Source organism: Globicephala melas, chromosome 9 (genome assembly GCF_963455315.2).
Source record: "Globicephala melas chromosome 9, mGloMel1.2, whole genome shotgun sequence".
NCBI classification, from domain to species: domain Eukaryota; kingdom Metazoa; phylum Chordata; class Mammalia; order Artiodactyla; family Delphinidae; genus Globicephala; species Globicephala melas.
This window is the reverse complement of record NC_083322.1, coordinates 98,146,700-98,162,334: the sequence shown is the minus strand read 5'-3', so window position 1 is coordinate 98,162,334 and position 15,635 is coordinate 98,146,700. Positions and strand designations below refer to the sequence as shown.

The 15,635-nt window shown below is 47.8% G+C and overlaps 1 protein-coding gene across 4 annotated transcripts in view; it reads left to right on the top strand.

Annotated features, from left to right (window-relative positions):
* Positions 1-15,635, top strand: part of TNS3 (tensin 3) — a 332,998-nt gene that overhangs the window by 141,596 nt on the left and 175,767 nt on the right. For all 4 annotated transcript variants that reach the window (XM_060304905.1, XM_030871279.2, XM_030871276.2 and 1 more), the window contains exon 2: positions 6,106-6,217. Coding sequence is in view for 1 of the 4 variants with exons in the window: in XM_060304903.2 (XP_060160886.1) it covers positions 6,106-6,217 (112 nt within the window). In the remaining 3 variants the exon portion in view is untranslated. The remainder of the gene's footprint in view (positions 1-6,105; positions 6,218-15,635) is intronic.

The window sequence follows — 15,635 nt, the reverse complement described above, 5'->3', positions numbered from 1 at the left end:
GGCACTAATTACCCTGAACCCCTCAGGGAGTCCTTGTGGAACCCGCAGCCTTGCTCTCTACCCTTCCAACTGCCTGCTCCTAACAATTAAATGCAATTTAGATTCCTGAACTGAGCCTGCTAAATGCTGCAGCGTTTTGGCCTCCCCTCCCCCCTCCCCGTCTCCCCCCTCCCCCCTCCCCGTCTCCCCCCTCCCCCCTCCCCGTCTCCCCCCTCCCCCCTGCACTCACTGGCCCCGCCTCTTTGGGAGAAATGAAAGCACAGTATCAGGTGAAAACAAAGGCAGTCTAATCCTGTCTAGGCTCACTTCACAATGGAGATGTTATGTACAGATGAAGCGTGAGCAGATGTTATTACACTATCTGAAATGAATTCCTCCGCCATCCAGCCATTGAAATGGCTTCGGCCTCCCTACAGCACCTCTGCTGTTTCCTTCCTCCAGGCTTCTAGCTGTCGCCCAGCCCGCAAGACTATCACAGGAACACAGTGCCTCTTTCTCCCTCGTTATAATAAAGGTATTTGCAGGGAATAAAAGGTCACAGTCTACCCCGCTGGCCCACAGAATACGGCCAGTTCATTCAGTCAACAAATATTAATTGAGGGTCCGTGGTTCACTGTCTGCCAGGCACTGTGCAGGGGCCTCGTAAGACACATGGATAAGCGCCTGGTGTCCTGCCTCTAGGAAATGACACAGGAGAGAAGGCGTGTAAACAAGTAACTGAAATATGAGGGAGGGGGCGAGTACGTACCAGCTGCGGGATTACGATAGAGGGCTGTGTTTGTCAGCTACTTGAATGCTGACTCCTGTCTGAGCATGAGACCCGGGTGGAGACTGGGTCTGAGCCCATATCCCTTATCTGTTGGCTGTGTGGTCTTGATCTTGCATGCTGGTGCCCCGTTTGTTGAGCAGTGGTTACAGCACAGAAGGGCCCTGCCAGTGTCATGAACTTCATGATAGCGGTACCTTCGTCCCTCTTTTATAGGCATGGAGTACAAGAGCCCTGCTATCAAACAGTATACCGTCTCTTGAGAAAACCAGAAACAGACATGTGAACAAGCACGTAATAACAGTGCCTTACCACGTAGGAGGAATAGCTTCTTATAGTGTGGTCCATTATGTCGTGGAGGCTCTCAGTCCCAGCTGCAGCTCAGAATCCCTGGAGGAGATTTGAAAAAATTTGTCGTCTGGTCCCACCTCCAGATAATCTGTTTTAATTGGTCTGGGGTGGAGCTTAGGCACCGCTGTTTTAAAAACTCTGCCCAAGTGATTCCCATAGACGGCCAGCGTTCATAACTGGTACCTGCCGTAGCATTTGACTATTTACAGTAGCTTGGTTAATAGGTAGGAGGGGGCGGTATCCTTTCCCTTGAAGAGAGGTATGACTTGCCCTGGGTCATAGAGCTCGTACTGCAGGTGGCAGAACCGGCGAGAAGACTGCTGCTTGGGGCAGGACACTTTGCCTCCTTTGACAGGCTTGACAAGATCAACACCAGGGGATATGATTGAGTGATGAGACTGCTGTAGGATTCCTCAGGAACTTGAAGTGGTCAGGAAGGACTTGGGGGAGGGTGGGACTAGAAATGGTCACAACAGAAAACTAGAAGTTACCAGCATTCTCGACAATTTGAATAGCAGGGGAAAGTTTGGGGATGGGCAAAGCATGCTTTAAAGTTGGAATGGCATGTCGGAAAGGGTTCTCTGCCAATTCCAGTCCATTAGTAGTTGCACGTGGGGTTCTCCTTGTCAGCCGTTGGTCAAGGAATACGGGGCTGTGGTCTGTGTGCTGCGTATTTGCTTTTCCTTTTATCAGTATCAGAGGAGCGTTTGCTTTGTTGAAAATTAGGATTCAAGGTGTTCATTCAGTACCTCATGTTTATTAGTTACGTAGAATCCCAAGAACACACTTTCTTTGAAACTCTTTAGTTTAATGTTTTCATACTAAAGACACATTTTCAAAATATAATAGAAAACATCACACTGTACACTTAAATATGTGCAGCCTTCAAAGTCGTTTTGGGAGTTTTAAGTGCTTTGCATTTAAATATGAATTGTAGAATCAGTTTGCCAATTATAAAAAAAGAACCTTCTGGGATTTTGATTGAGATTTTGTTGAATCTACAGATTCTATGGGAAGAATTGTGTCTTAATTACATTGAGTCTTCTGACCCATGAACATGGTATATCTCTCCATCTATTTATATCTTCTTGAATTTCTTTCCACAGTGTTTTGTAGTTTTTAGTTTAGAGGTCTTTTGCAGTCTTGTTAGATTTATCCCTAAGAATTTCATATTTTTCATACTAATATAAATGGTAATATTTTTCGAATTTCAATTTCTGGATGTTTATTGCTGGTATGTAGAAATACAATCAGCTTGTACATTCCTTGATCTTGTATCCTTCATCTTTGCTAAGCTCACTTGTTAGTTCTGGAGCTTCTTCATAGATTTCATCAGCGTTTTCTCCATAAGCAGTGATGTCATCAGTGATTAAAGACAGTTTTTACTTTCTCCTTCCCAAACTGGATACCTCTTATTTACTTTTCTTGCCTGATTGCACTGATTAGAACTTCTGGGACAAGGTTAAATAGAAATATTGATTGCAGAAAACCTTGCCTTGTTTCAGATCTTAAAGGGAATGCATTTAGTCTTTCATCGTTAAGTATGATGTTTGCTGTAGGTTTCACATAGACAATTTTATGAAGTTGAGGAAGTCCCTTGTTATTCCTATTTGGCTTTTTTACCAGGAAATGGAAGTTAGATTTTATAAGAGGTTTTTTTGTTGTTGTTGTTGTGTTTTGTTTTGTTTTAGTTAATTGATTGACATTTGAATGTAAAACCAACCAAACTTGCATTCTTGGGAGAAACCCAGTTAGCTGTGATGTATCAACTTACGCACTACTTAGAAGTGTGTTATTTAGTTTCCAAATACTTGGGGAATTTTACTGAGATCTTTCTGTTTCTGATTCCTAATTTAATCCCACTGTGGTCAGAGAACACATTTAGTATGACTTGAATACTTTTAAATTTATTTAGACTTGTTTTATGTCCCAGAATATGGTCTACCTTGCTAAATATTCCATATGCATTTGAAAACAATGTGTATTCTGCTGCTGTTAGGTCAAATGTTCTATAAATGTCAATTAGGTCAAGTTTTTGATAATATTGTTCAAAGCTTATGTATCCTTGCTCATTTTCTGCAATAATTATCAATTATTATTATTGATAAAAATAATTATTAATTATTGAGAAAGGGTATGTTAGTTTCCTAGGGCTGCCATAATAAAATAACACAGGTTGGGTGGCTTAAACAACAGAAATTTATTTTCTTACAGTTCAGGAGGCTGGAAGTCCCAGATCAAGGTATTGACAGGTTTGATTTTTCCCAAGGCCTCTTTCCTTAGTTTGTAGATGGTCACCTTCTCACTGTGTCCTCACATGAACTTTCCTCTGTGTGCAAAGCTTCCCTAGTGTCTCTTCTTCATATAAGGACACCAGCCCTCTTGGGTTAGTTTCCTACCCTTATGGCCTCATTTAATGTTGATTACCTCTTGAAAGGCCCCATCTTCAAATATGGTCACATTGGAGCTTAGGGCTTCAATATATGAAATTTTGGGGGACACAGTTCAGTCTATAACAAGGGGTAATGAAATTTCAGACTGTGTATGTTTGCCTATCTCTGTTTGCAATTCTGTCAGTTCTTGTTTCATATGTTTTGAAAGTTTTGTTATTAGATACATAACTGTTCAGGTTTGTTATATTCTCTTGTTGCTTTTACCCTTTCATCATTATACAGTGCCTTTCTATATCATTGGGAATGTTCTTTAATCTAGAATCGACTTTGTTATTAATATAGTCATTTCAGCTTTCCTTTGATTAACATTATCATTGTATATTTTTTCTATCCTTTGTCTTTTTTGGGAAAAAAAATAATCTGATAATCCCTGCCTTTTAATTAAGAGATTTAAACTATTTACATTAATGTGATTACTAATATGGTGAGGTTTAAATCTATCATCTTGCTACTTGTTTTCCATTCCTCTCACCTGTTCTTTATTACAGCTTTTTCTCTTTTTTTTATCATTTTAAGTTAATTGAACTTTTAAAATAACTTTGTTTTATCTTCTTTGTTGTATTATTACCTATAACTCATTATTTTAGTAGTTGCTTTAAGGTTTATATTATACTTTTTTAGCTTGTCACAGTCTACCTTCAAGTGATAGTGTTATCACTTCACGTATATTATGAGAGTCTTACTGTAGTATACTACCATTTCTCCTTTCCTGAGTTTTGTGCTATTTTATCATAAATTTTACTTCTACTTATGTTAAACCTCACATCACATCATTATTAGTTTTTGTTTAAACAGTTAATTTTCTTTTAGTGAGTTTTAAGTAATAAGTGAAAAATCTTACATATTTGTCCATGTAATTACCGTTTCTAGTGGTGTTCATTCTTTTGTGTAAAGCTGTATTTCCATCTGATATCATTTTCCTTTCGCCCAGTCTGTCTTTAACATGTCTTATGTACGTGTCAGCTGGTGATAAATTATTTCAGCTTTCAGCTTTTGTATATCCTAGGAAGTTTGTTTTTTGGCGGTAGGCCTCTCACTGCTGCGGCCTCTCCCGTTGCGGAGCACAGGCTCTGGACGCGCAGGCTCAGTGGCCATGGCTCATGGGCCCAGTGGCTCCGCGGCATGTGGGATCCTCCCAGACCGGGGCACGAACCCGTGTCCCCTGCATCGGCAGGAGGACTCTCAACCACTGCGCCACCAGGGAAGCCCCAGCCTGAATTCTTAACTCCTTTCCTTCAATCCATGTAGTACGCTGGTTCCCCCTTCCCTCTCTGCATCCTGGAAGCTTTCTCCATGTAGGAGTTTGGGGCATTCGTAGAGCTCACCTAATTTTTTTCCTGCCTCTGAGGCACTAGATAGGTTGATTTACTTGTTCATGAACACCCTATGAAGAGAATCATTCACTGTGTGCTCGTGTCTGACTTCTTTCATTTAGCGTAATAATGCTTTTGATGTTCATCCGTGATGTTACATGTATGAGTAGCTTGCTCTTGTGTATACCCAAATGATATTCCATTTTATGAATATACCATGGTTTGTTTATCCAGGCTCCTTGTGATGGGCATTTGGGTTACTTCCTGTTTGGGGCAGTTTTAAATAAGGTGGCTCTGATCGTTATTGCTCGTGTCTTTGTGGACGTATGTATCTTGGTGTCTGTAAGAGTGGAATTGCTGAGTCATAAGATTGGTGTAGGTTTAAAAATATGTATAAGAAATCGTCAAGCCGTTTTCCAAAGTAGTTGTACCATTTGTCTCCCATTCTCGGTAACATGTCATCTTAATGAATTTGAGCTATTCTGGTGTGAGTCATGGCCTCTGTGAGTCCATGTGGATACAGGTTACGCTAGAATACACTGTCACGTATCAGCAAATGGGAATATGATTGGTGTTTGGTTTCGAAGGCAAATTGAATTTTTATAAGATCCTCAGCAACCGCTGTGAGCCTTGACTCTACAAACACGGATTTGGTGCGTGTGTGTTTCCCCTCGTCCCAGTGCCGGTGTGTGTAATGGGTTCAGTTCTGTACCAGGTTTAAGGAGGAGCTGCTATCTTGTCACCCTGGTCTGGTGACAGCTTCTCCTCAGTACAGCAGTTCAGAGAGGCTAAGTGGCCAGGAAGACCAGTTGGTTAGTGACCTCTGCTATAATTGTGCTGTTTGCTGATCGTTTCTTCCAGAGGAAGAAGCGTTAAGATTCTGGGAATGCATGTGGATTCCTTTGTCACAGAAGCAGTGGCTGTAAGCCTGCAGTTTGTAAGCTAATACGCAATCACATAAGCCCTTCACCCAGGCCATTATGAACTGGTAGCGTGTGGGCCGCCACCAGGGCCCTGGCACCGGGCGTGCTGACGGGGCATCCCAGGCCCCTGGGATCCCAGCCTTGGCAGGGTGCTGTCTTGTTCTTTTCTGTTTGCCTGGTCAAGTTCCTGTTTCAACCCTTCACTAACTCGGCTGGATTTATCATCTCCTGAAAGGGAAAAGAAAGAGCAAACGGACGACGAATGGAAGAGCTGACACTTTCTCTCTCTACTTTTTCAGCCAGAAGAATTAACTTCGAGTCTGCACAGTTTTAAGAACAAGGCCTTTAAAAAAGCCAGAGTCTGTGGGGTTTGCAAACAGATTATCGAAGGTCAAGGGATTTCATGCCGAGGTGAGTCCGCGTTTATCGTTCCCATGTTGATGAAACTGAAGCAAGTAAACAAACAAAAAACCAAAATGAAACCTTCTTGCAGGAGTTTCCAAAAGTTAAATCGCGGAATTCCCCATCTCAGCCTGAGTTTCCCCCTGTCCTCACTGGACCGGGACTGACCATATTTACACAGATATGCACTCAGGAGAAATGTTTCCAGCAAGAGCAAAGCTAGTCCTGTGGGAGAGGGCGCAGCAATGAGTGGCTCATGACGTACCTTCCGTCTGCCCTGTAGTGTCGGGAGCTCGGGTTTTTCTACTTTCTGATCCCTTACCAGAGTTTACAGATGAAAACTTTCGGCTCTTTTGAGTGAGGGTCATCGCGTTCCTGCCCTTTCAGCGTGTGGTCAGGCATTGCTCCTGTCGGTAAACAGCCACCAGCTTCACTCTTTGGTGCTCAAACCCCAGGTAATCAAGGCAACTTGCTACTTTTTGTGCTTTCACGTTAGTAAATCTGTCTAAGGGACATGTGAGCAGGACGTCTCTTGTTTCCCTTGAACCCTAGAACCGTGGTTCTGTGTCACAGAGTGGAGGCAGGTTGGGGGACCTGGCAGAAGGCTTTGGGCTGTTCCGGGGCTTCTCATCACCGGTGGGTTTAGGATTTCCTCCATAGAACGTTTTCAGGGCTGCCTCCAGGCTCCCTTTCCCGCCTGTGGACACCCTGGCACACGGTCCCTGATGGCTGCTTTGGGGTTGGGCAGCCTCGAGGAAGGATGCACGATGGTCACACTTCGTTGGGACCCAAGAGCGGGCAGGAGGCAGCTGTGGCCCCTCCTCTGAAGGGCCCCTCCACGGTCAGTGATGATGGTGCCCTGGTGCCGTCAGCACATCACCAGCTCCCACCTGTCCTTCCCCCGCTGCGGCCTCGTGGGGATGCCAGAAGGCCCCTCCCTCCCCGGCCCCCCAGGGGTCTCTCTTTCAAAGTTGACACACCTGCTTCTCAGAGCGCATGGCCCTCTCACCTTGTCCCTGGATGCAGCCCGTCTCACGGGGCCTGGTGTCTCCTCTCCATGTAGAAAGGGTGAGCCGGGCCCCGGGGGCTGAGGGGTCACCTGTGGAGGTGCACATGGGACATGGATCCAGCGCCAGGCCTCCTCAGCATGGGCCCTCTCCCCACATCAGCAGGCATGCATGGGTGTGTACGTACACGAACACACACGTGTGCATGTGCAAACACACATGGACACGTGCTCACAGGCGCATATGCACACACACGGAAACGTAGAGGAGGGTGTGACAGAGACGTGGCTGGGCTAGGAGCACAAGCTGGTGCTCTGAGTCTGTCAGGGGCAAAGTCTCCTGCTGTGAGTCCATGACGTGGGTTGTAACCATTCCTCCTCTGGACGGCTGGTGCGAGGTCCGAATGAGACGGGTGTGAGGTGCTTAGCCCACGTTCTGGTACTTAGCTTTGCAGTTGCCGTGAGGATTCTTTTGCCTCAATGCCCCCAACTGAATGTGCCATGGGCGATTCCCACGTGGGTGACACCCGGGGTCCTTGGCTGGCTGCCGTCCACACGTGCAGGTCATGAGCACAAGTGACGGTGGTTTAGCTCCATAGGCGCAAGGGCTCTGTTTCCCACATACGTTTAACACGGCCTGGTTGTGACAGATTGTCTCTGTGGAGAGCCAGTTTCCTTCTCATCTCTGCACAGCTGAGGCCCGAGCTGACTAAGGAGCTATCCCAAATGTCCTTTTTAAAATCTCAGTGCCTCTGCTCTAACCACCTACAAGAGACAGTTATTCTTTTCAAAGCAAATAGAAGCAGTGAGATCTGACCAGCTTGGAGACGGCGGTGCCCAGCAGCCAGGCTCTCCTCTCAGGCCAGGGCCTGGCTCCCTGCTTGGTCCCGAGGATGCTCACGGCCCCCAGCACCGTCCAGGGCTTGGCGTGAGAGTGCATGTCCGGGCTTGTGCCTCCCTCCCTGTCCTGCAGCTTCCCAGGCCCATAGGGGCCAGCAGGGGTCCCAGATTATCCTTTGACTCTTAACGGTCTGTTTTAGGGCATTTTTAGTGTGTAGTGTGTGAGATGTCAGGGAGGACCAAGGGGCCTGTCGGACTGGTGTGGATGGCACGTGGTTGTGCATGCACCTGCTTGTGCACCCTCTGGAATTCTGTTGGGGGAGGGCAGCCAGACCTCAGGATCCCACTGCGTGCTGTGCTGCCTGGGGCCGTTTTGGCCCCGAGGACCCTGTGCGTGCCCAACACGGAAGGGCGGGAGGGCGGCAGGGCGGTGACGGTCCGGCCTTGTGCAGTGCTGTCTCGTGACCTGTGTGGCCCACACTTCTCTGCTCTAAGAATCGCTGTGTGGTTACGTTTTATCTCACAATGTAGCCCCATGGAGATCACTTTTTTGACCCACCTAGTTTTCTTTTCCTTGAAGAAAATCATTCACTGACAACTGTCCCGTAGGTGCCCTCTCCCTCAGGGGGGTTCATCTCCACGTCTCATTTCCCCTCAGGGACACTCTGCCACTGTCTCCTGTGCAGGGAAGCCAGGGCAAACACAACGTGACCCTAAGGCGCCCGCGCCCGTGTGTCGCCCCAGCGCTTGGCTGGGACGGTTTGCATAGTTTGGAGGCAAAGGAAACAGATCAGGGGTTGGGCGCGGGTCCCGGGGCAGCTCCTCTCTCACGCTTCCCTTCCCGGTGCGTATGCCCTAGCAGATGTGCCACGCTCGCTGTGTGCACACCTGGCCTCTCATTGTGTTATCTCAAGGCCACGTTCCTCTGTTCCGAGCCCTCCAGCCGAGGGGATGCGTACGGACTCTCCCTGAGGGGCCCTGGGTCCATCCCTCGTGGCCGGGTGGTGGCATTTGCTGCCCTGAAGCACGTGGCCGGGACCGCTGGCTCGCAGAGGCCACCTCTGGGGCCTGTGTGGCTTGGGGAAGCCACGTCCTTGGCCCAAGGACTCAGCCGCCTGGACGTGGGCCCCGGAGAGCTGCGCTACTTGGAGAAGTAACCGGGAGCAGGTCTGCGTGAGGGCCAAGGCCCAGGACTTGGTGGGGAGGCCCGCTGACATCAGGGATGCCTGTGTGCCCGGGGCCCCACGTGGGTTCCAGGGCAGGCCGTGGGCGGTGTGGAAGGAAGCCCAGTGGCGGGTGCCCGTGCAGGCATCAAGTCCTGATTTCTGGGTCCTGCATGGAGGCCGTTCCTAATGTGCTGAGTGTCACCCCTTGGGCCCATGTGCATTGAGGGGCTGGGAACTCGCCTGTATCACTGTTAGTGAGATGTCTGCCGATTTCTCTTCAGAAAAAGGTTTTCTAGAACTTCATACGGTGGAATTTAAACACCTATGAGAATACTCAACGGATTATCGTATTTATGTACCTAACTGTAATAATTGTGTGAATAAACAGTAGCTACTCTTTTCTGAGAAGGAAAGAACTCTATGTGCCAGGAGTCCTTTAGACGTTACCTTCTTAAATTAAACTGCTGTGTGCGGGAGATGCAAGACTCCATCCCAGGGTGGTTGTGACAGTCTGCCTCTCACGGATGCCACCGTGTGTGAAGTGGGGCTGCTGCTGGACTGGGAGCCCGGCAGAGTCTCTGCGGGTGTAGACGGGGCCTGGCAGGGTCAGTGGTTGGCTCCTGCAGAAGTCGCTGTGGCCCTGGACAGGCCCCTTTCCCGGCCCTGAATTTGGTGACCTTTACAATTTGCGTGTCGAGTAGTTAATGTCTAGGATTTCTTCCTTTTGTCAGTAAGCTATACAGGTACCGTGAAACACTCGGACAGTATAGTCGTTTCCTCTCCTTGTAGTTTAGATGTATGTCATATACATGTGCACGTCGAGGCCGTGTGTGTGTGCTGCCTGTAGACATCATGTGTCTTCTCTCAGTAACCACGCACAAGCTGTGTGGGGTCTCGGCGAAGAGACCCTTCCTTTGGTTCATTTCTGGAGAAGCAGCAGGGCATGGTGGAGGGGAGCATGGACCCTGGAGACAGGCTGCCAGGGTTCCTGCCCTGCCACCCTGTGCTTGAATTCTCTTTTAGAGTCATTGTGAGTAACAGATGAAATGCACGAGGAACACAAAGAACATTGATTGGCTCAAGGAAGTGTCCAGTAGTGTTAGTGATGACGACCGTGTCGGCATTGTTATTCCTGTTGGTCATGGTGACATTGGTGATGGTGGAGAAGAGTTAGGTGTGTCTTCTGTGACTCGGGCTTCATATTTTTACTGTTTTTTTCTAGTTCCTTCCTGACCCTCAAGTCCCTTATTTTCACCTATTAACCTATTTTGCCACAAGTTTTTTATGTGGTTAACTTAGAAGAAAAAGTTTAATTTTTTTTTTTTTTTTTTGCGGTACACGGGCCTCTCACTGTTGTGGCCTCTCCCGTTGTGGAGCACAGGCTCCGGACGCGCAGGCCCAGCGGCCATGGCTCACGGGCCCAGCCGCTCCGCGGCATGTGGGATCCTCCCGGACCGGGGCACGAACCCGCGTCCCCTGCATCGGCAGGCAGACTCTCAACCGCTGCGCCACCAGGGAAGCCCGAAAAAATTTAATTTTTAAGCAGCTGTCGTTTGCACATCGAGGCTCCCTTACCCCTACTTCTCAAACTGTAGCTACAGGGAAAGCTTCAGATGGCCGGTGAGTGATGGGTTAAGTGTCTGGTGTGGTTTGCCTTCTGCTGCTCAGAACCCCGCTGAAGCGGTTCCTGCTCTGCCCTCCCCACCAGCCAGGGCTTTGAACAGGTGACCTCTCCTCACTGCTCCACCAAGATCCCTCGGGTGGCTTACGTGGCCCAGTTTCCACGGACGGTCTTGCTGCAGACCCACACTTGAGGGCGCTGGCGTGGTGGATCTTTTTTTTTTTTTTTTTTTTTTTTTGCGGTACGCGGGCCTCTCACTGCTGTGGCCTCTCCCGTTGTGGAGCACAGGCTCTGGACGTGCAGGCCCAGCGGCCATGGCTCACGGGCCCAGCCTCTCCGCGGCATGTGGGATCCTCCCGGACCGGGGCACGAACCCGCGTCCCCTGCATCGGCAGGCGGACTCTCAACCACTGCGCCACCAGGGAAGCCCGCGTGGTGGATCTTGGCGTTCTAGACCTCAGCGGGCGAGTCTTTTCCTGGGTGTCGAGAACTGTGAGTTCTGCGAGATTTGGCCCCACGGGGGAGATGGGTCCAGAGAGGATGCAGTGTCAGATCAAGCCTGGATCTAATAATGGAATAGGAGAGAACAGACTGGAATGGAAAAAAATAAAGAAACGCTTCTCGATCGTAGGGAGGAGCCTGAAGGGAATGAAGGTTGAGAAAAGGAGCGAAACCAGAGGGAAAAGGGCACGGAGGGGGTTTCGTGAGGAATATTTGATAATGACTTTCCCCCTTCAGTTAACGGAACACATGTTAAGCACCCGCTAGAATAAAAAGGTGAAAAAGTTGTGACCTGTGAGGGGGGAGCTCCGAGGCGGAGGGCGGAGTCCTGTCTGTCAGGCCGTCACTGTCTACCATATCCTAAGGGATAAATAGACAAAGCTTAGGGCTGGATGGGCAGATCGGTAAGTGTGATAGTCAGCGCTGCTTTGTGTCAGGTGCTGAATTAGAACCGCAGGACGTGGTGGCAGTGATGACCAACAAGGCAGGGAAGAGGAGCGAGTGGCCAAGCAGCGAATGTGGCGTTGGGCCCTCTGCCCCCTGCTGTGGGCGTCCGGTCCCCCGTCACATGTAGCTGGTGACTGTGGACGAGGATAAGCTGGTGAGCTTGAGGGCAGAGGCAGGAGAAGCAGAGGTGACGCCCGGGGCTCGTCTCTCTCTTGGTAAATATGTGTAGAGTATTGTATGACAGGCCCGTAAGCCAGTGGCCTGGCTTCCCAAGGCTCCTGGAGACGTCGGGAGAATAGCAGTTCCAAGACAACGTGGAACAATGTGGGGCGTTTCAGAGCCAGACGCTCTGGGCAGCGGCTGCTATGGGAGCGGATTCCTCCCCATGACGTTGGAAGCCCCTGTTTGACCAGGGAGCCGAGTGTGGAATGCAGACCCCAGACTTGTGGAGGTGAGGATTCGTGTGTCATTAATTGCAGGAAACTCATGAGAAATGCACTGGGAACATACCCCCTCCCAGGGTGGAGAAAGGCTCCTGATGGGAAATGCTGAGGGAGCGTCAGGGAGTCTACCCTGGACCTTGGCCTTGAGCTCAACCCACTCTTTCGCTTGACTGCTCTCTGCTTTTCATTTTTGCAAGTCAATGGATGAAAAACGGTGTCTCGCTTTATTAACGGTTTTCATTCGTCTGGTTATCACTGAGGCGCAGCATCTAAACAAATACAGAAAAGATGTCTGTCGTGTTTATTTAGTAAACTAGCCTTTCAAGTCCTTGGCTCATTTAAAAACTTAGATAATTTTTCTTCTTGATTTCTAAGAATTCATTATATTATAATATTAAGCTTTCTATCATTAAATTAGGCAGGACTTTTGCGGATTTTTGATGGATGTTGACCTACAGAAATGTCAGTTCCTTACCAATTCCAACTTACGTATTGCAAACATTGCGAGCAGTTGCTTGCCTAATTTTGTTTGTGGAGTGTTTGTCATGTGAGAGTTTTAAGGTTCCGCTTATTCAAATCTACCCGTCATTTCATTTCATTTCTGTTTTTGTTTCTATTTAAGAATGCCTTCCCTTCTCTATGGTCATAACGTTGTTCTACCGTACTTTATTCTAATATCCATTTCTGCTTTTCCAGTTCTCATCCAGTTTCACAATTTCATGGTTGATTCATCTGGAATTCATGTTATTTAGGTTATTTTTCATGAGCGAGCTGGTTTTTCCAGCATGATTTATTGTGGAGCTCGCTCGTCCTTTTGTAACTGAGTATGACGATGTCTTTCCCCTATGCCGCGTTCTCACATGAGGACCAGCCCATGGCACATGTCTGTTTTTACAGAGTTTGTACTGTACATAGTTTTATATCTTTTCACCTTGCCTGTTATAAGCATTGTCCCATATTAGCTCTTTAGAAGTTATGATTTTTCAATAGTACTCAATATTTTATTTGTGGATATAAATTTTCTTCTTTATTGCTTCAGTAACTTCTTTTTTCATGGCAGAAACAAGTCTTTGGTATCCCTTTGTCCTACTCCTCATTACGTACAATGAGAGGAGTGGCATTGTTTTGCATATATACATATGACACATGCTTTGTGTGACTTAAGAGGCTGGATCTTCCTAGCTGTGTCTGCATTCAGTGTTTTTCCCCACGGTATCAGTTAAAGTTCTTCAGCAAAAAAGAACCAACAGGATGTATATGGAGAAGGAAATTTACTGTAAGGAATTGGTCCACACAGTATGGAGGCTAAGTCCCACCTGTAGTCGGCAAGCTGTGACCCAGGACAGCCACTGTGTAGTTCCTTTCGGAGTCATAGTCCCAAGACAGGAGAAGACCGATGTACCAGCTTGAAGACAGTCAGGGAGGGAGAAAGAATTCTTTCCTACTCCCCCTTTTATTCTGTTCAGACCCTCAGTGGATTGACCCTCAGTCTGCAATTCCCAATATTTTCCTTATCCAGAAACACCCTCCCAGACACACCCAGAATAATGTTTAAGCAAATATCTGGGCATCTTGTGGCTTAGTGAAGTTGACACCTAAAATTATCCATCAGAAAACATGGACAAAACGTTGTTTTGGTTGAAGTATTTGAAGAAAATCCAGCTCTATACAGATACGTATTTGGAAAAGAAAGCATGTTCTCTTTTGATATTACACCAAAAATCGAATGCTAGTTTCTTGAAGTTTAGTTTCCAAAGAAGACATGTAAGTGGCCAACAGGTACATGCAGAGGTGTTCTACATCACTAATGCTGAGGGAAATGCAGATCAAAACCATGATGAGATAACACCTCGCGCCCGTCAGAATGGCTATCATCAAAAAGACAAGAAAAAACAGGCTTTGGCGAGGATGGAGAGAAAAGGGAACCCTCCTACACTGGTGGTGGGAATGTAAATTGGTTCAGCCACTGTGGAAAACAGTATGGAGGTTCCTCAAAAAGTGAAAAATAGGGCTTCCCTGGTGGCGCAGTGGTTGGGAGTCCGCCTGTCGATGCAGGGGACATGGGTTCGTGCCCCGGTCCGGGAAGATCCCACATGCCACAGAGCAGCTGGGCCCGTGAGCCATGGCCGCTGAGCCTGCGTGTCCGGAGCCTGTGCTCCGCAACGGGAGAGGCCACAACAGTGAGAGGCCCGCGTACCGCAAAAAAAAAAAAAAAAAAAAAAAAAGTGAAAAATAGAATTACCATATGATCCAGCAATTCCACTCCTGGGAATATATCCAGAGGAAACAAAATCAGTATCTTGAAGAGATGTCTACACTCCCGTGCTGATTGCAGCATTATTTACAATAGCCAAGACATGGAAACAACCTAAGTGTCCATCAGTGCACGACTGGATAATGAAAATGTGGTGGGTGTATGTATATGTGTGTATGTGTGTGTATGAATAATGAAATATTCAGGTATAATGGATGGGCCTTGAGGGCATTATGCTAAGTCAGACAGAGAAAGATAAATACTGTATGGTATCATTTATATGTGGAATCTGAAAAAAAAGAAAACTCATAGAAACAGAGAGTAGGAGAGCGGTTGCCAGGGACTGGGGGCTGGAGAAATGGAGAGGTGTTGGTCGAAGGGTACAAACTTCCAGTCATAAGGCGAATTGGTTCTGGGGATGTCATGTACGGCGTGGTGCCCGTAGTTAACACCACTGTTTTGTGTACTTGCACGCTGCTGAGAGTGTAGATCTTAAGTGTTCTCACCACACACACAAAATGGTGACTATGTGAGGTGATGGATGTGTTAATTGACTTGACTGTGGTGAATGTTGCAGTGTGTATGTATATCAAATCATCATACTGTACACTTTAAATACATACAGCTTTGTCAACTGTACCTCAGTAAAGCGGAGAAAAAACCAGCAAAGTAGGAGCTGCCAGTGGCTGGCTCCTGAGAGAAGGGGTAGAGGAGAAGCTGACGGTCAGAGTAAACGTGTACATTCTGTCTTTTCATGTACATTTTGGCCTCTGCAGTTGGGGGGGTGCATTCTGTTGGGGAAGTTCTGGTGCCTTCCGGGGCCTTCCTTTATCCTCGGGGCTGTGCTGCACAGAGGGGCAGTCGGGTGAAGAGGCTCCCGCCCTGTGTGGTCCTGCTGGGCACTGGCTTCTGAAAGCGGACTCGGAACAGAGAAGGGTCGTACGCCGTTGTCCAGGGAATGACACCCCAGGTCTCATCCATGAGCTCCAGGCTCCCATCAGGAATTAGGCAGAAGATCTGTAGCGCCTTTGTGGGATATGGTGACATTTGGTGGTGGCTGTGGGATGAGAGCTGTGATCAGACTGTCCATGGTGGGCGCTCAGTCTGTTAGCCTCTGTCCCTCCTGTCATGTCGCTGTTTCGGGAAGCT